General features: G+C 43.3%; 1 protein-coding gene across 1 annotated transcript in view; it reads right to left on the bottom strand.

Moving 5' to 3' along the window:
• SLC6A20 (solute carrier family 6 member 20) overlaps window positions 1–20,824 on the bottom strand; it is a 32,819-nt gene that overhangs the window by 5,045 nt on the left and 6,950 nt on the right. Inside the window, exons 2-9 of the mRNA XM_030551164.1 lie at window positions 19,385–19,525; window positions 16,724–16,815; window positions 14,759–14,986; window positions 10,887–10,997; window positions 9,933–10,174; window positions 6,448–6,610; window positions 3,623–3,827; window positions 985–1,144 (exon numbers count right to left, since the gene is read on the bottom strand). Of these exons, the coding sequence (XP_030407024.1) occupies window positions 985–1,144; window positions 3,623–3,827; window positions 6,448–6,610; window positions 9,933–10,174; window positions 10,887–10,997; window positions 14,759–14,986; window positions 16,724–16,815; window positions 19,385–19,525 (1,342 nt within the window). The remainder of the gene's footprint in view (window positions 1–984; window positions 1,145–3,622; window positions 3,828–6,447; window positions 6,611–9,932; window positions 10,175–10,886; window positions 10,998–14,758; window positions 14,987–16,723; window positions 16,816–19,384; window positions 19,526–20,824) is intronic.

Genomic DNA, 20,824 nt, shown 5'->3' with positions numbered 1-20,824 from the left:
AAGTGTGAAAAATTGGGACAGAGGGTGGGGGGATAATAGGCACCTAAGTAAGAAAAAGCCCCAACTATCTGGACTGTCCCTATAAAATCGGGATATCTGGTCACCCTAGCTAGGGATGGGGAACTGGGTTACCCAACTGCCTCTCATTTCCCCCTCCCTTTCCTATTTAAACTGCCGTTGGTTAGGGTAACCAGAGCTGCTTGCTCCATCCTGGGTGCAAGTGTTCTGAGGGCAGTGGAAGGGTTTGGGCAAAGGATGCAGTATGTCCACTAGGGCTAAGAGCAAGAATTAGGTGAGTTAGCAGGGAAGGATAAGCACAGTTAAATAGTGGCCTCTGTAAGAAAACATAGGTGCAAGCTAAAAGGGAAAAAGCATGTTACCTAAACCAGTGGCTTAGGGCCAGCTTGTCCCTGAGGTGGGAAAAACCTGGTGCGGGAAGTGGGAACATCGGAGGCTCTCCTTAATCATGTCCATGGCATCAGTGCTTTAGTCCAGGGGTGGGGTTTGTGCCTGGGATGAGTTATTTTGACCCCCAAAGCCTGCAGATGCATGGAGACCAGGGAAGTGTGATGGGGCGCTTGCAGCCCTACTGGCTTCTGCCACTGTGGCTCAGTAAGCTTTAAACTTCTGTGGGGAGAGATGTGGGGTCAGAGTTGCAGAGGATGTGTAGAGTGGTCACTTCAGCTCTAACCCCTCCCTTTCCCAGGGATGAATCCTGACCTTGTTACCCTCCCTGGGGAGGCTTGTGAGGGAACGAAAACATGTTGCAGGGGAGGTGCCATCTCCACCTAGCTCTGTGAGTGAACCAGCTCCTCTTGGCTGCCCAGGCTGAAAGAACAGCTCAGTCCTCAAATCTGATGAAAGATTTTATTTTCCCTGGAGCTGCTGTCGTGGCCTAAGTGCTTTCCCCAGTGTGTCCTGCCTGCACCATACCCCTGCGATAGCACAGTTACAGCAGTAAGGGAGGAGGTTTTAAACTCTTACTTCCTTAGCCCATAGATATAACAAACAGCAATCGTCTCCACCAGGACGATGAGCAGCAGAGAGAGGGTAGCTGCATAGTCATTGAATATGTCAAACCAATAGTTTCCAGCCTCCATGGTGAACACCAGGCCAACAATGCAGTTGATGAAACACACGATACCTGTAGGAATAAAACAAAGAGGTTATTTTAGTCACAACAGAAAGGTGAATGTTACTAGAGCAGGAGTTGGAGGCTTTGCATTGAATAAAAGACATTGGGTTTTAGCCTGTTTTTAGTAATAATTGGTACTCTTCTTCGGGGAATCAAGAAAACTAGCAATGTCTAGATACTACAGTAATTGATGCTATATAAATACCCAGGCTAGAGCGTCGATGTGGGTGAGGCCTGTGCTACAGTTAAGTGTATGTAGCTTGCATTATAAAGCATTAAAGACCATTTCCCCACATTTGAAGAATTGTTGCTTCATGTGGCACTTTCCTATATAAATTAGCAGAGAAGCCTTGAAAAGGCACAGAGAATTGCAATCAGCATCTGGGATGTTCTCTGATGACACTAGGGTGACTAGACATCCTGATCTTATCTGGTCTGTCCTGATATTTACTTGTTTGTCAGGACGTGAATTGTCCTGATATTTTGCCCTCCCGCGCACAGGTGGAGGGGGCTCATTCCCCCCTGCCCCAATTCCACTCCGGCCCTGCCTTGACTTTGCCCCTCCCTCCCCCATTGGATCCCTCCCCAAATCCCTGTACTGGCCACGCCTCTTCCCAAAGCATGCCACATTCCTCTTCCTCACCCTTCCCTCCTAGGCTTGCGCTAATCAGCTGTATGGCAGCAGAAGCGCTGGAGGGAGGGAGGAGAAACAGGATGTGGCAGCCAGCTCAGGGGAGGTCGAGGCACGGGGGGGGGCGAGATGGGGTATGGAGCTGCTGGTGGGTGCTCCTATTTTTCCTGTGCTCTGGTGGCTCATTTTTTGTTTTGTTTTTTTCCTCCACTGCTGGCACACAGCACCCTCCCCCCTCCACCCCCGCTCCTTCCCGCCCGGCATCCTGATATTTCAAGTGTCTCATCTGGTCACCCTAGATGGCACTAAGTGGAGGGGTTGGAGAAAGATGAAATTAACTCAATTTCCTCTTGCCTGCTTCCCAAGTTGGATTTAATTTTAAAGGCAGTATCTTAGTATTTCTGCACTCAGCACCAAATGTGAGGTGCCTTTGTATTTGTATACCTCCTTCTTGTGAAAATCTCAAAGCACTTTGGAAACATCAGTGAACTAAGATTCACACCATCCCTGTGAAGCTGGAGGGGATTGTGATTTTTCTTTTTATTTGACCTGATGACGACAATCTGAATCTCCTATTACAACGGTAAAGGTGTGGCGTGATTGCTGTTACGCAAAGACAATATAAAGAAGCTAAAAAATATTTCCTTGCAAAATATTTTCTCATGACCCTGCTCATGCACTGTTACTGCTGGTTTGGTTATGAGTACAAAGCTATTGGCTATGATTTCTTGTAAATAGATATAGAAGAAGCATCCCTGATTAGTTGTTTAATCACACATGCACCCTCCCACCTAATGGCCTTTGTTCTGTGTCATAAGAACAAAAAGTCTGAATGGTTTTGGCAGGGTATGTGAATGAAATAACTGTGGAACTCTTGGTGGATTATTTATAGTTAAAACTGTACAGGTGGTGTGATATAGGAACTGATGCAAATGTTTTGAGGTTCAAAAACTTTAGCTATTTTTTGATCAGCTTTTGGTCAGAGGCAGATGTACTAAGATACTATACATTTGTGATCTGATTTGAAGATCTAAGATGTTCCGATAAATATGGAGACATTTGGATGCGTATGCACTTTTTGATGCTCACATATCATTAAATACTAATCTGACTGATCATTTGACTGGATATTTGTGTCAGAAGTCCTTGTAAATATAAAGATGTGATCTCTGCAATGTCTGTTTCTTAAAAGCAATAAAATACTCTGGGCCATGTATTCTGGAGAATTATGGTTCCTTCTAGGGAGTTTTTCTATCTTGGGTCTCACAGCAAACTGGGGCAGGCGATTTTCCCTGAGAAGTGCCATCACTGGTTGTAGTTTGTTTAAATACATTCTGTGAAACCAATAGGAAAGTATCATCTGTATGTTGTATTACAGTACAAGGGACACACAAGTGCTTCCTGCTGAGATTTTCAAAAAATATTCACTATGTACTTTAACATTGTTTTGTTTTTCCTTATTTGTATCATGTTTGACCTTCTTTTTTTTTTTTTTAAAGCACTATTTTGATGAGTGAAAATGATACGCACTACGGTCTGTGGTTGTTGTGAGAGAACTGCATTTTGGAGTCTGGAGACCAGGCCTCACGTGACATTCCGCATGCAATTGACAGGCTGCAGGGGTGGGACAGTCCTTACTCACTCAGAACTCCCACTGTAATCAGTCAACTCCCCTTAGGACCTGAGCCTGCAAGGGACTGAGTACCCTTCACTTCCCTTGAAGTCAGTGGGAGTACAGGGCATGCAGAACCTTCCATGCTGGGGGCTTCCAAATCCCTCTTGAGTATGTTCACTCCTTATGCAGCCTGAATTGCTACCTGCTCTCGACCTGTTTTATTATGTGGTGGTGAACTTACCTGAGATCACCTCTTTAGGTAAATGGGTGGACAGAAATTTGCTGTCTGTCAAAGGGGTGAGGATAGCTGCCGTGTTTCCCAGCATACTGCCTATGCCCAGCATCAGCAGCATAATAAAGTACAGCACTGAATACAGCTGAGAGACCTCCATGTTTTTTATTGCTTCCGAATATACTATAAATGCCAGTCCAGTGCCTTGGACAGCCTGCCAATGAGAAGAAGAGAGTAGAACCTAACCAAGCATGGTGGTGTCAGCTCTTCAGGTAGCTACACCCTTGCTTATTTACTGATAAAAATCACAATCAGGTTATTATACAAAAGAACTTTAATCCAAAATAACCTTTCATTAAAAGTACATCTCCCGCCTCTTACTGGAGCTCTACGTCCACCGCTTTAAACAGTCAATGAAAACTGTAGGTAAGGTAAGTCTAAACTCTACCACCTTTTACTCTTGTTGAGTAGTGCCTTGCTCTTCAAGGAGACCCACTGATTCCAATAAGACTACTCACCATGAATAAAGGCATCAAAATCTGGACCTTAATGATCGGGATGGCTCCAGGCACCAGCGCAACAAGCGTGTGCCTGTGGCGGCAAGCCCTGGGGGGCAGCATGCCGGTTGCTGTGAAGGCAGCAGTCAGGCAGCCTTTGGTGGCATGTCTGCTGGAGATCCGCCAGTTCTGCAGCTTCGGTGGCAATTCAGGTGCAGGACCAGCAGATCACCCGCAGAAATACCGCTGAATCTGCATGACCAGTGGACCTCCCACAGGCGTGCCGCCAAAGGCCGCCTGACTGTCATGCTTGGGGCGGCAAAAAACATAGAGCCACCCCTGTTAATGATGGAAAAATGGTAACTATGTGCTCGTAGCCTTACATAATGAACTAGTTGAGATCTTTGCTGGCCTGTTTGAATGGTGCAGAATTGGCCTCCTACCACTACCCAGAATAATAATGGACCAATCTTGCAATCTTTACTCAGGCAATAGTCCTAAGTAATCAAAATGAATCGTATCCTGATCTTGGTTCCTAATGTCTGAGGAGTTCCACTGAAGTCCTTTGAATTACTTTAGATTTGCAGAATGTCACCCGTTGACTTCAATGGGCTTGCAAGCGTGTAGAAGAACTACTCCCCCAGGTAGTGGTGGGGCAGGAATGAAGCCGATAACAATACTTCGCACTTCTCATCTTCAAAATGTTTGACAAACATTAACGTGCCTGAGTCAGCACCTCCCCAAGGGTAGCTATTATCCCCCTTAGTACAGATGGGAAACACAGGCAGAGCAGTCAAGTGACTAGATGACTGTTATTAAAGCTGGGTTTAGAAATGCAGACCATTTCACCTCCTAGTTCTATAAGTAATATGGCAACATCCTCTTACATCTAATCTCAAAGGGCCAGACTTATGACCTGCACAAAAACCTAGCAACTTTCCCACATTCATTGCAACCAGTAACGTGCTATGTACTACTGATGGCCACACTGTTAGTGCTGGGCGGATGGATGATGTGGAAGCCCAGAGTACATGGCTATTGTGCTGGAGGAAACCTTAGTGCAGGGTTGAGCTTAGGGCTTGAGCAGTAAAGCTGGTGCTTTACTGAGCGAAGGCAATTGGCTGCCTGAGCAGAGGGGAAAGGATGAACAAAGGAGCATTCTTGCACTTACATCACCTCCCTCCTGCCAGTTCACCAACCGGGAGGCATTTCTGGCAGACATGGTGATGACCATGTTTTGCTTATAGAAGGTTTGAACATTTTGGACTGGACCCTGAAATTCTTATTTATGGGAGCTGTTCCATTGACGTCAAAGGCTACTCACACAGATAAAGTTTACAGGATTAGGTCCAAAGTCTATCGGGGGAGGGATAGCTCAGTGGTTTGACCATTGGCCTGCTAAACCCAGGGTTGTGAATTCAATCCTTGAGGGAGCCACTTAGGGATCTGGGGCAAAAATAAATACTTGCCCCTGCTAGTGAAGGCAGGGGGCTGGACTCAATGACCTTTCAAGGTCCCTTTCAGTTCTAGGAGATTGGTATATCTCCAATTATTATATATAAATTGTAGCAGAGCCAGCATCCACCAAAATGAGTTGTGCCATCTTCAGGGTCCAACGGTGAGATACTAATTAATAGTTGCTGCATGGCTAGATCCCAGTGCACTCCAGGCTTGCAAGGAGGGAGTCCTGGGCACATGGGAAGTTGGAATGGGAGTTTTTACTTGAATGTCTCCAAACAGTTTGACTCCTCTTCCATTTAAGGGGCGTGGGAAGGTTTTTTATGTTCATGAATTCGCCTGCCCAGCCAAGGCCATCAGAAGAGGTCTGAGTGTGACTAAGCGTCACAGCCCAGAGCTTGGGTTTGTGTGTAAGCTGCATTGCCCCAGGAGGCACTATGCCTACAGATGCCCCTCTGGGTCACAATTCCCCCCTCTCTCCAGGGGATAGGTAGGTATTAATTTAAGCTGGCTTATTATGCTGGAAGCAAATTATGGCAGCCAGCAGCTGCAGAATATATATATAATATATAGAGAGAGAATATAAATGTTCCACCTAAAGTTACTCAGTAGAAGCATCTTTACCTAAAGGCTACAATCACCTGGGCTGCTAAGTGGCCTAAGCAAGGAAGGCGTCGCTTAGGTTGCCTAAGCTAAGTGTAACATTTACCGTCACATTTAACATACTCAAGACCTCATCATCAGTACAAGAGCTAATAGAGTTCGTGTTCTTTCTCTCCCTTAGACCCAACCATCAATATAAGCTTCCACTTCTGACTGAGGGAAAAGGAAACAAAGAAAAAAAGACAACCAAGGCTGGTGCACAAAGGAGCAAGTTACCGTGTCTAGTTCAGCTTCCAAACTGCAGTTTTTAATCTGTGGCAATAATTCTGCATACTGGTTTGGGTAAGTAGATATTAGGTAATCTTTCATACTGTCGAGATTGTCTGCTGTTAAAGCTCCTTCTTCCAGGTCGAAAACGTTTGTCAACAGCAGTATTACCCTGTAAAGCCAAGATAATTTAGTTTATTTCTTCTAAAGCTAGAAGAAATGTTTCAGTGGCAGAATTTGGATGCAGCTTCCTTTAAGTGGAGGAGTGTACTCCAGAATACCACAGAGGCACAGGCAGGAGAGCGCTTGCTATACTTCAGTAAAGTGTGCTGAAAAGAGGCTAAATGTGAAACTACCCTTGTGAACGGGGAAGGAGGAAAATTGGGCCAAAAGATATGCTTTGGCTTAACCAGAAGTTATTGGCTTGATGCAGGAATCACTGGGTAAAATTCTATGCCCTATGTTAAACAGGTCAGACTAGATTATCATAATGGTTCCTTCTGGCCTTAAAATCTATGCAGCTATATGAAAATTAATTTTCTTATTTTATTCTTCTCAGTTCCATTTGCAATTATTGCTGTGAGTAGATGGTCCCAAATTCTGGCTCAGGTCCTCAGTTCATGTAAACTGGCGTAGCTCCACTGAAATCAGCGGTATTACGGTATTTACATCAGCTGAAAATCTGCCACTCTGTCTCTTTTCCTTTGTGCCTCTTTTAAAATGATGACCACATGGCATCAGTTACTTTCTGACAAAGGAGATGCTTGGAATATTAGCCTGTCCTCTGCTGTGATTAGTGCAATAGGTTAGTGCTGCGTAAATCTAACAAAAATATAATAGTAGTCCAGTCACTGAGACTTTGTATATGTGTGAGAACATGGCTTTAGGATCAGACCCTGCAGTGTGCTGAGCATCTTCTGTGAAGTGCTGAACTCCTTCACATCTCTCTGTAGTCAGTAGGAGTCGATGCTTTGTAGTTCCCAGCAGGGAGAACTCAGCACCTTGCAGGATTATCCGGCTGGTGGAACATATCTTAGTACCTTGGACGGAGATTCAGGCTGATATGGGGGTTGGCTCACATGGCACATCATGTCTGGGAGCTATCCTATAGGATACTGGAACAAAGCCATTTGATTATAATCGTGGTCCAGACGTGACCATGAAAATGACTTTTGGATCAAATAGACACCTAGGGTTGCATTTTTCTAAGGACTTGGGGACACAGTTCTGAGATCAAATGCATAGTATATTTCATGCTCTTTACTCCTGTTACATCTCTCAGCAGTACTTCCGCCAGAAAGCTGGACACACATGTGAGAACCAAATTTATCTCCTTTCCACACAGACCTGTTGTCATGTCACTGTGCATACCTGAAAATGATTGACATCATGAAAAAAGAAAAGGATTTCTGCTTGTTCAGTCTTTTCACCAGTATTTTCTACCACCAGACTGAAGGTGGCATGTCAGGGTAAGATATTTATTTATACAAGTCAAAAGGAAGCAGAGAACTTATCTGCTCTCCAACATGCATTAATTCTGAAGAAACAGATTCTAAGTCCTCTTGAGGATTTAGGTGAAGATTAAGGTCTGTGTTTCCAGCCAGGCCAGGCACAGCATGTATCTGTAAATCTTGTGTCTAAGAGTTTGCATGGCTGTACATCTTGTGTTCATTTTTTGTGTTGACAGAATGACCTGTGAGTACAGATCAGAGCACCTGCAACTCTATCTGCTTCAACTGATCCTGCAATCTGATACTCAGATTTTGCCCACAACTGAAAGGTGGGCAAAACTATTGATTGGACATATGTTTTGAGGTTGTAAATTGTATCTTCTAAAAGGATGTCTGCAAAATTTGGCCCTCGGAATTTGCGCTTTCCAAAATTCTTGTTTGTTTGCTATTTTGATAATCTGTTCGGATAATTCCTGGGATGATGTACCATGAGAGCCCTTGACACTGGAGAGTCTGTAGAATTTCCAGCTATTGTACAAAGCTTTTTCAAGCAGTGATAGTTGTACTGTGCCTTTGTGTCGTACAGTGACTGTTGGGTTTTTCCTTCTCATGCTTACTGTTTTATAATGGGGTGGGGTGGGGGGACAAGCCACAGGGTTCCTTTAAATGAAAATGTGGCTATTCCCAAATGATTTTCTTTTCTCAAAAGTAAACCTTTTATTGAGAACTTCTGTTTTCATTTTTGATGGGTGCGGGGGAGGGAAAGGGCTGGGAAATGTCTCTTTCTGAACCATTTTTTCTATTTCCTTCCTCTGAAGGATCAGGAGATGGTCCAAGCTGGAGACAGGACATTGGGCAAGGAGGGCTGGGCTCTGAGGTAACACTGAACATTCTCTCTCTCAGGTGCTTGGCTGGCTGGTTCTGGCTCACATGTTCAGGGTCTATCTGATTGCCATATGTGGGGTCAGGAATTTCCCCCTAGACACGATTGGACCTTGTGGGTTTTTGTTTTTGTTTTTTGCCTTCTTCTGCAGTGTGTTGTGTGGGTCATTTGCCAGCATTATCCAGGTATATCTCATTTAATAATTTCCCTGCCATTGCATCAGCCTTGGGCACTGGTGCACCTCAGTCCCTCTTGTTCTTTGCCTGTGGCTCATAATATTCTAGTTTCCTGTGAGTTGTAATACTTTGATCTCATTTCAGTTGTTGGGTCAGTGTGCAGGTGCTGAGTGGGTGGCCTGGGCTATACTAGAGGTCAGACTAGATGTTCTAGTGGTCCCTTCTGGCCTGGAACTCACTGACTCTATCAGACTTTTCTCCAGTTGTGAGTGTGCTTTAACAGGAGCAGCTGCAAAGAAGCTCTCTCATGCTTTCTAAAAAGTGTCTGCCATCCATTCCTTTCCTGGTGTCATCCCTGCCTACAGTTAAAGGTGGGCTGCAGTGCTGAACGCAGTCAATAGGAATCCAGCCACTGTCTGTCTCATGAAATAGACTTCATATACCCCGCATCAGAGGTAGAAAGCTCTGTAGCCATCTTCACTATCACGCTGAGGCAGCGACCTGGGCACAACATAGTTAAACTTGGCAGTGTAGGCAGAACCTAACTCTGTCCCTCGCCTAAGTCCTTGGACTTCCGAGGTTTTAATCTTCTGACAGGACATAAGTGCATGCCTTCTCCAGGGCAATTGTAAAGAGTGGTGTAACTGGTTCAGGGAACAATGTTCTGTAACCTGCTCAACCCTCCTGCTTATAACTGCAATGCAGGTGGGTCTTTAAACTCATTTGTCAGCAATGGTACCTTCAAAACTTGCAGATAATAGTAACCTGTACCCTGATAACCAGTACTAGTCATAAAAAGAACAGTGCACTCTGAATTCTAATCTCAGATATTATCTAATCTAACATCTCCTGCATATTTATCAGATCTATTCAAGTGGCACTCAAAGAGCTATGCTGCACAGCTGCTATTTGTGTATATATGTAATCTCTTTTCTTATGTGTAACATTCTATGTCATGTCTCAGGGGAAAAATAAGTCTCTTACTTGCTTAGACAGTTTTCATAGTTGAAAGTCGCCTTAAAGCCATAGATAGAGAAAGTCACAATACTGGCAAATATTGACGTGCTGCTGTTTATCAAAGAGATGATAATGGCATATCTCTCGCAGTTGTTGTTTGGCTCGTTGTAGCTGGCAAACGCTATCAGGCTTCCAAAACCAAGACCAAGTGAGAAAAAGATCTGGGTAGCTGCATTAATCCAGGTTTTAGGATTTGCTAATTGCTCTAGCTGTAAAACAAGAGAGTGAGCAATGGCTGATGAAAATAAAAGTGGACTTCAGACGGTTTATCTATGGTATGTTTAAGGCTCTCATCATTGTAGTATCTAGACATAGAGGAGAGAGTAATTTCATTTATTAGGGACCTGATTCTGCTTGAGACCTTATATTTGCACAGTACCTAGTAAAGTCAGTGTGAGTTTTACACATAGAAGCAGTGCAGGACTACGCCGTTTGCATGTGTTTCTCCAGTGGGTAAATAAAATGGTTTTCTTATATGCAGGGATAAAATCTTTGCTGGAGTAGATGAGCAAACTTTCACTGAAACAAGTGGAACTGCCCCCATCTACGCTAGCAAAGAAATGTCTAATGATCTCTTTTGATATCTTTGGACTGAAATGTATCTTAGGCCATATTCATCTGTGGTGTAACTCTGTTCAGGGATGAATTCAGGGATGAATTTGGTCTGATATTGTTATTCAGTATATAAATAATACAACACAGCTCAGGTTTGATAGGACACTTCTTTTCCTGGGTGAGGAAGTTAATAACTCATCGGTGATAGAATGGTGTATCCTCAAGAATCTAGATACATACAATATCAGACCTAACTTACTATTGTGAAAATATAATCTAAATAAAAATAAGTTACTATTTTTTGTTTGAAATTATACAGTAATAATGATAAAATTTTGTTAAAAATTCAGTGTACATTTTTGGTACCTTTGGTGTGAACATGTAAATCAGCCCATTCACAGCTCCATGTAGTGTTAGTCCTCTAATTAAGTATATGAAGAGGACCAAATATGGCAAAGAAGCTGTTACGTACACAACCTGCACAAAAGAAAAGGTAAATTATTTAAAGTGTTAAGCTCCACTGGCATCTGTTACTGTTTTGCAAGAACTGTACAGGTACAGGAAGAAGGAAAAGTCAAATAATGTCTACACTAATGTTTTACATTATCAAGATAAAATTGGAAAAGGTTATCAATCCTCATACTACAGAGTTTACGATGATTAGCAGTGGGAGAGAGGGAGAGACAATGAGGGGGGGTATATCAGAAAGAAATTTCCTTCCTGGAATAGGATTGCATTCTTAGGTACACTGTAGGCGTGTATATCTCCATTTGCAGACAATGTAGCAGTCTATATATTAAGCATTGTAATCTGGTTTGGCAAATCCTGTATGTATGTTTGTTTTGTATGAAATATTCATAATATCACATTTGCTGCCTTATATTGATCCTTAAATGAGCACTTGATAATATAAAACATTAATGTAGCCATTATTTGACTTTTTCCTGAATTATCTAAAGGTTTCGGAGATATCTAAAACCTTTGGGAACTTTTTTCTTTTTGAGAAACAAGAGTGGAATTCTCAATGCTGTCTTGGGATTTAAATGACCTTCCATTACTGAAAGTGTCAGGTCATCAAGTCTGTCTCGCATCTTTGCTGCGTGTTTTGTCTACTTCATTTCATTAGAAGCTTTTATTAAGTTATTTTACGTTCTTATTTAAAAAAACCAACCTTCTAAATGCATTAGTTTCAAATAACTTAGCAGCTGGGTCTGTTGCACAATACATAACATTACTGCTGTTTTTTCTAACTAAGATATACACAGAGCTTCCTTCCAACCCAGATTCTATGTCTATATCACGGCCACAGTGGACCTATGCAATAGGCTGTGCATTTAACTTTGCCACATAGAGCCAAGTTCAGCAAGTTGTTTTTGTTTTACATACTCTTGGGTGCCCCTGGGTTTCTGTGCTTGTCTAATACGATTTGAGGATATAAATCTAATCTGTATTCTGAAAACAGGTTCAGGAGGGAGATCTTTTTCAGCTTTTGGGGGTATCCTGTCATAAGGTTAAAAAAAATCAGGGCGACCTCCCCTCTCGCAGCTTAACAGTAGACATGTGTCATAAACATACAGCTAAGGGTAGCATAAAATCCCTCTTTACCTGGTAAAGGGTTAATTCCTCTTTTACCTGTAAAGGGTTAAGAAGCTCAGATAACCTGGGGGCACCTGACCAAAAGGACCAATAAGGGGAGAAGATACGTTCAAATCTGTGGGGGAAGGTTTTTGGTCTGTGTCAGTCAGAGCCCGTCAGGGCAGGGGAAAATATATCCAAACTGAGCATCTAGTCTTGCAGAAATAGTAAGTAATAGCAGAAAAGAAATGCGTTAGGTTACCTTTTTGTTTTAGCTTGTGAATTTTTCCCTGTGCTAAGAGGGAGGTTTATCACTTTTTTTGTAACTTTAAGGTTTTGCCTAGAGAGGAAATCCGTCTTTTGTTATTCTGTAAAGTACTTACCTTCCTGATTTTACAGAGGTGATTCTTTTACCTTTTCTTTAATTAAAATTCTTCTTGTAAGGTCCTGATTGATTTTTCATTGTTCTTAAGATCCAAGGGTTTGGGTCTGTGTTCACCTGTAGCAATTGGTGAGGATATTATTCTCAAGCCTCCCCAGGAAAGGGGGTGAAGGGACTTGGGGAGATATTTGGGGAAAGTAGGGCTCCAAGTGGCCCTCCCTGAATGTTCATTTAAATCACTTGGTGGCAGCATGCTGTTCAAGGTGGAAGTTGTGCCTTGGGAAAGTTTTTAACTTAAGCTGGTAAAAATAAGCTTAGGTGGTCTTTCATGCAGGTCCCCACATCTGTACCCCAGAGTTCAGAGTGGGGAAGGAACCCTGACAACATGTTATTTCTTTCCTACATTACTCCAGTAGGGTCTGCCTGGCTCTGCTCTGGTTGAAGGCAGCATGCTTAATGAAGTGGCATCAGATTGACCCATGGTTCTAGTAGACTGTAACATCTCAGAACTTCTTAGAACTTTGATGCTGCAGATTAAATGTCACTCTAAGCGAGCCTCCCACATGGAACACAGGCATTGCCGTACAGGATTGGACAGAGACCAGAACCAGCTGCTTCAGAGGAAGGTACCAGAGATCCTGAAATAAGTAGCTATAGAATAACCTGTTTGTCCACAGGGGAAGTTTCTTCCTAACCTCTATTAGTTAAAGGATGGCTAATGGCCTGAAACATGAGGGTTTTCTATCTCTTTGACAACTCTTGGTTTTTAAAAATTCTTACTATTGTTATATACCACTATTATACCTGGATATTCATGTTATTCATATAAATGTCCAATCTTTTACAATCTTGCTAAGCTTACCCTGAATGTTATCATGTCAATGAGTTTCACTAACTACTAACTGTGTACTGTGTGAAAAAGTATTAATTTTTATTAGTTTTAAATTTGCTGAGAGTTTCATTGAATGTGGCATTCAAGGGATTAACACAAGAGGCCAATTTAAAAGTGACTACAAAGTGAGGTAATTCCTGCTTTCCTTCTCATAAAGTTATGTTTACAAAGGGAGTCTAAACATTCCTATCATCCCTAGAGCAAGCTGCTTTTTCTTTGTTTGAGTCACAGGTAAGATCTTCCTCCAAACTAGTCGAAAGGCAGCTTTTCAATAACGGCACCCAAGTGATCGCCACGGAGCTTCAGTATCACACTGGTGCTAATATCAAATAGCAGAATACTGACCTGCGCCCTCTGATACTTTAATGTCTCTATCTGATCAGCTCACTCCTGTGATTCCATGAGCAAACAGACTTCATAGTCCTTGACTATGGCACATGCCAACGATCACCATATTGTAAACAGGGACAGAACTCAGGGGCTTTGTTTAGATGAGGGCAGTATGCAATGAAATGGCTAATGTGTGTACCCTGCCCTCTGCAGGATGAACTGTGACGTTCTATGACACTTGTACAAATATGCTGCCTGCTGTCCAGAGACTGGCCCACAGAGACTATATGCCTTAAGCTACTGCAGCTAGTAGAGATCCTCTTTTAGCTAAAGTGGTAGTGTTCTATATTTTGGAGACAAATATCCCCATGTCAGATATGTAGGTAGCAGAGCTATTGATTGTAGTGTGGGAATGTAGACAACACACTGCTTTATTAGACAACTCATGGTTAGCACCAAATGAGGTTATGCAAACACTCTCCCAATGTACAAGCTATTGGACACATTCATCAGCCTTTAAATGTCAGCCTGAGTGCCAATGTGCATACAGTACATGGCCCTGTCTCCACACATAGCACTATATCAGGGGTTGGCAACCTTTCAGAAGTGCTGTGCCGAGTCTTCATTTATTCATTCTAATTTAAGGTGTCGCGTGCTAGTAATACATGTTAACGTTTTTAGAAGGTCTCTTTTGATAAGTCTATAATATATAACTAAACTATTGTTGCATATAAAGTTTTTAAAATGTTTAAGAAGCTTAATTTAAAATTAAATTAAAATGCCGAGCCCCCAGGAGTCCAGGACCGAGGCAGCAAGAGTGCCACTGAAAATCAGCTTGCGTGCCATAGGTTGCCTACCCCTGCACTATATGGTCCTGCATGAGCACTCAGGCAATGGTCACACTGTGTTTCCCTGATGAAGAGGAATTCAAACCAGCCAAGTTTAAAAAGCCTGTCAAAAGTTTTTTTGTTTTTTTTTTCCAGTTAACATCACTTAAAGCTGGTTTCTGCAAGTGCTAATTATGGTTTAACTCTGAATCAACAGTTATTATCCTCTTACCTTGCCGGTAGACTCTGTTCCTCTCAGAATACACAGATAGACCACCAGCCAAGCCAGGATCAGGCATACCGCTTGCTCCCAGTGGATGCTCCCATACTCCTCAATGGATGATGATATGTTCAGGGTTTTCCTGTACCAAAAGTACTGAGTAGATGAGGTCTTTGCACATTCTTCGTCATAACCGGTGTGGTTACTGTTCAGTGGACAATTGGCCCATGGCAAGGGATCCTGTGGGGGCCAAACAAATGCAAAAGTTGCAAAAGTAAAGCATGTTGCAGGGATTTTTCAGAGCTTTAGTATCTTGATGAGGCTTGGTGGGAAGAGAAAAGGTATCGTGCAAAGTGACAGTTCAAGGAAACCAGGAGCATATTGTGCTGTAGATGTATGGGGACTCTGGGACAGATCCTGCAGCTCTTACTTCCATGAGTAACCTTGCTGACATATTTATATCTAATAGCAGGAAGTTGACATACACACAGTGATGTTCTTTCATTTTCATCATCTCCTTCTCTTCAGCTCATACCAGTGATGTACTGGGACTAGTCACAGGAATAAGGGTTGGGGATGTTTGTAGAAATTCCCATGAATGCTAATGTTCTTAGGATGTTAAGTCCCACAGAAATAAACAGCATTAATTTGAGGCAGACTCTGCCCCTGGTTTATGGTTATGTTACCATTTTCTTATGGAATTATTGACATAAGAACATAAGAACAACCATGCTGCGTCAGACCAATGGTCCACCTAGCCCAGTATCCTGTCTTCCAACAGTGGCCAATGCCAGGAGCTTTAGAGGGAATGAACAGAACAGGAGATCCGGCCCCTGTCACCCATTCCCAGCTTCTGGCACCATCCCTGCACATCCTGGCTAATAGCTGTTAATGGACCTATCCCCTATTAATTTATCTAGTTTTTTTTAACCCTTTTATAGTCTTGGCCTTCACAAAATCCTCTGGCAAAGAGTTCCACAGGTTGACTTTGTGTTGTGTGAAGAAACACTTCCTATTGTTTATTTTAAACCTGCTGCCTATTAATTTCATTGGGTGACTCCTAGTTCTTGTGTTATGAGTAAATAACACTTCATTATTTACCTTCTCCACACCAGTCATGATTTTATAGACCTCAATCATATCCTCCCATAGTCATCTTTTTTCCAAGCTGAAAAGTCCCTGTCTTATTAATCTCTCCTTATATGGAAGCTGTTCCATACACCTAATCATTAGTAAGCACTTCTGAAACATAAAGCACATTGTAAAAGACAACATCACGTCACAGGTGTCTTTGGATAAGTCCTATGCATTTGTAAGTCCTGCTGAAGCAAATAATGCCTAATTGCCAGTGTCATAGGAAAGTGGCTACTCGGCTTAATCATTATCTCACTATCCAAGTTCAAGTGTCAGTGCACAATAAAGATTTTATTAAGTCCCTTCAGAAACTCCAGAGATGATACATCACAAAACCTTATTTACATCTTTCTTGAAAACATCCATTCTGTACTGCTGGGAGAAGCTACATAGCTCATAGCAGAAAGCTTTTATTTTCATTTTGTTGATCAAAAGATTAGCAAAGGTCTCACAAGGATGTGAAAGAATGTGCCCCTTTGGAGACATAGTTACTTTTTAAAGTGTTCACTGCCAACAAACTTTAACCAGACAAGGCTTCTGAAGTCAGCAAAACAGAGGTGCATGGCCTGATGATGACCATAAGCAACTCAAATAAACATTCAGTGTTCAGATTGTAGTGCTGATTATCAGCTCACTGCCTGTCAGCATCTGCAGAATTTCATATACCTTTTGCACACTGCAGATTCCCCTCTGGTCTAGTACCACCTGACTGGAAAATGGCTCATATTTTTGCCAAATAAGACAGGTATGTTTTCAGAATTCCCAAGCACTTTGGCCCCAGCCCACCCCTGGAGGAAGTTAGGTCACTGTCTAGCAATGCAGATCATCAGTGTTTGTACTCACCTGGAATGAATGGAACAGGTACCAGAATGACCAGGCATTTATAACGTTATAGTACATGGAGAGGAAAAATGACACCACCACACTGGCAATGCCTGAGGATGAAAAAAGGGAAAGTCAGCAGAAGGGCAAACTGGCTGTACATCAAACTGCACAATTTAAAAATGAGACACTCACTTCTTCAGTCATCTTAGCTTTCCCAGATGACCACCACCATCACCAATGAAACAGAAAGGTTCAGAAAAGAAGGCTGGAAAAATAGGAGCCCATCTAGATAGAACCTGCCTAAGGTTTAGAGCTGTCCTAATGGGAAAGTGGCAATGCCTTAGGGGCAAAGAGACCAGCCAACCCAGTGACTGATGGTTAGATGTCCACACTGCAAATAACTAGTATTCGGAACCTCTCACAGGAAGACAATAATGTGCCATCCTACACCTTTAGTAGGGGTGAAACTCTGTTAGCTAAATGGACCATATTTTCTGACAGACTCTACCTGTGTCAGGAATACCCTTTTTTTAAAGTGCTGGTATTGCTACTGTGAACGTCTGACTGGACAGAGCCATTTCTTGCAGTGGAGGATATTTTCTGGTAATTGCATTCTAAGTGATTCTATCATGAAACAGTGAACAAGTGGCATTATCATTCACTTTAAGCCAAAGAACAGTTTGTTGGTGCCAACCCTCATTTAATTTCTCTTCACTTTAAACACTGTTAAACACTAAACTCTCAGTCTCCTAGACTCATTGTTTCTGGCTGAGTAAATTCTCCTGTGCACAGAAATGCCTCTTGAACAAACATTTTGACTGATAAAATGAGGAATTGGGATAATTCAGGTGTCCTCAAAATATTCCCAGAACAACAGGACATGTGAAAACCCAGAACTGTCCAGGGAATATTGGGACATATGTTCACTTTAGTGTAAGCTGCTATGGTTACTAAGTGCCTGATTAACCACGTGGCAGGTGAATAAAAAAATGCATATTTAGAGCCCATCAGGCCACTTCAAGGTTAAAAACTCAGTTAAAAATTGTAGTGTGGACAGAATCTGAGACCCCCACTCTTATTTTTGCCAAACAAACTAGGATGGTTTCCTCATGCTGTGGATTAGAAGACAGAGCCAGCAGCATTTACCAGAGTTTCAAGATTGAAAGGAATGATCCCGCTCCCATGCAAATAAGTGGCAAAATCCCTACACTCTACCAACTGGTAGATCACAACCAACTGGTCAGTCCTGGAGCCTCTGACAGTCGATTGCGATCTCTGTCTGCTAAAAGCCCGACGGTGCAGTGGGGCTAAGGCAGAGTCCCTGCGTGTCCTGGCCCCACGCTGCTCCCAGAAGTGGCCAGCACGCCCCTGAGGTCTCTGGTGGGGGCAGAGGTCTCCGCCTGCTGCTCCTGCTGCAAGCACTGCCCCTGCAGCTCCCATTGGCTGGGAACGGGGACCTACGGCCAACGGGAGCTGTGGGGGCGATGCTTGCAGGCAAGAGCAGCTGAACAGGCGTTAGCAAGAGGGGCAAATTATTAGATCTCTGTCACACAGGAAGCATCTGGTATCTTTCCCGTCATGGTGTTTATGTCATAACTATAGTATTCTCAGAACCTGAGTGGTCAATACGCATCAGATTGTCATGTACTCTACTGTATGGCACAAATGTAAATCAGATACCAGGAAAAAGAAGGAGCTTTTCATCCTAGAACTAGACCCTTTGCAAGAAACCTCTGTGGTAGCAGTGCCAAGTTTTTACCTGGTATCTAGGAAGAGTGCTGTAACTCCTTCCTGCACACAAACAACACAGTTATGTATTTATTGTTTTATTGCATGTGATACATTCTTGCCATTGAAATCTCTCTTCTTTCAAGGGCATGCAGGAGTGGAGCCTGAACTTTGGTCACTGATGATGAATATTCAACACCATTTCAGAGATGAACAATTCATGTTCAAATGAACTGGAGATAGTTTAGGTTAGAAGAGCAAATTAGACTATTTTTAGATGGATTAGTTCAGTTACTGGCCTATGCTGAAGGACTGGTGTATTGTTTTGTTGTTTTGTGATGTGTTTCGTTAAGCTTGTCGGGAGGATGATCTTGTTGTTAAAGCACCAAACAGGCACTCCGGAGATCTGGGTTCTGATGCTGGGTTCTGCCATTGACTTTCCATGTTTCAGTTTCCACAAAATGGAGACAATCCTTCCCTACCTCACAGGCATGTCATGAAGTTTGATTTATTAATGCTTGTAAAGTGCTTTTCTGATCCTTGGCTTAATAGATTCAGAGATTTGGCCAGAAGGGACCATTGTGATCATCTAGTCTGACACAGGCCATGGAACTTCCCCAAAATAATTCCTTGAGCAGATTCTTAATATGTAGGATGCTATATATGTGTGAAGTATTATAAGTATTATAACCTGTGCTCTGGGGGAAACTAAAGTTCATTGCACATACTTTAACACAGCTCTTTTTGCTAATTACCCAGGGATCCCATTACCCAGGGATCCATGACTTTGATCAAAACTCTGATTTCATTTGCATGGTCAATGTATATTGCCCATTTCATTTTATATCCCATAATACCCCAATTCCTGTCCATTTAATGCAAAAACTCATAAGAATCCACAAAAGTCAGCTGGGAGTTCAAAATAAGCCGGTTTGTGAATTGAGAACGTACCAACCCCGCTGAGGTAGGGGCTTATGGTTTTCCACACGCCTATGCTCCCCTGGCGCATGTGCTGTCCCACTGCCAGCTCCAGGTATAGCAAAGGCATCCCCTCTATAATTAACATGATGAAATATGGGATTAAAAATCCCCCTGTAGGAGAAAAGAAAGCATTTAACAAGCAAATGAGAGAAATGAGCTATAACTTTTGAGACTTCAGATACAGTTTTAATAACACCGCTCTGTCATTAGATGGCTCACCATTAATTATATGAACAGCCACACATACAGATCCATACATGCACACCTATTCATGTACCGCATCCATGCATGTACACCTTTGTATGTCCATCCATTCACCCTTGCATGCAATTCCCACTGCTTGTGCAGCCATAAACTAGTGATAAAAGTGACAAGCTATGGAACTGCTGAAGCTAGTCCATAATGAGATACAACACGTTCTCTGTCCTTGATGATTAGTCTGTAATTGCTACATGATGGCTCTTGGGCCAAACAGTTGTCTTCTAGATGAGAGTATATTGCTGATGATTGCTGTGTTAGGACCCCAGCTGCACCTGCAGCTTCATGCAGGTCACCAGCGCAACTGATGCAACAAAATCCTAAATGTGATGTCATCTCATTAAGAGGTGGAAGAGTCATCCTAGGCTGATTTGAGCAGACACATTTTTTATACCTCAGTGCTGATGCCAGCCAGCAGCAATATGAGGGTGCTATACCAGTAAAGCATGTTGCAAATGTGAGACTATCGAGACCAGTGTGGGCAAACTTTTTGGCCAGAGGGCCACATCTGGGTATGGAAATTGTATAGTGGGCCATGAATGCTCATGGGGTTTGAGGTACAGGAGGTGCTCTGTGCTGGGACCAAGGGGTTCGGAGGGCAGGAGGGGGGAATCAGGGCTAGGGTAGGGGGTGGAGGCATGGGGGAGGTGAGGGTTCCAGCTGGAAGTGCAGGCTCTGGGGAGGGGCTGGGGATGAGGGGTTTGGGGTGCAGGAGGGTGCTCCAGGCTTGGACCAAGGGGTTCAGAGGGCAGGAGGGGGATCAGGGCAGGGAGTTGGGGATCAGGGCACTGGCTCAGGGGTGCAGGCTCCGGGCGGTGCTTACCTCAAGCGGCTCCTGGAAGCAGTGGCATGTCCCCTCTCCAGCTCCTATGCAGAGGCTCAGCCAGGCAGCTCTCCTGCATGCTGCCCCATCCATAGGGGCTGCCCCTGCAGCTCCCATTGGCACTTAGGGTGGGGACAGTGTACAGAGCTGAGCCCCCTAGCTGTCCGTATGTGTAGGAACTGGAGGGGGGACATGTCACAGCTTCCAAGAGTGCCCCGACCCTGCTCCCCAGCTGGAGTGCCAGAGTGGGGAAAGCCCCAGATCCCACTCCCCAGCATGAGCTCGAAGGCCGAATTTAAATGGCTGGCGGGCCGGATGCGGCCCGTAGT

The sequence above is a fragment of the Gopherus evgoodei genome, chromosome 2 (genome assembly GCF_007399415.2).
Source record: "Gopherus evgoodei ecotype Sinaloan lineage chromosome 2, rGopEvg1_v1.p, whole genome shotgun sequence".
Taxonomy (NCBI): Eukaryota; Metazoa; Chordata; order Testudines; family Testudinidae; genus Gopherus; species Gopherus evgoodei.
The sequence above is the reverse complement of the archived record's forward strand: the minus strand, read 5'-3'. Positions and strand labels throughout refer to the sequence as shown.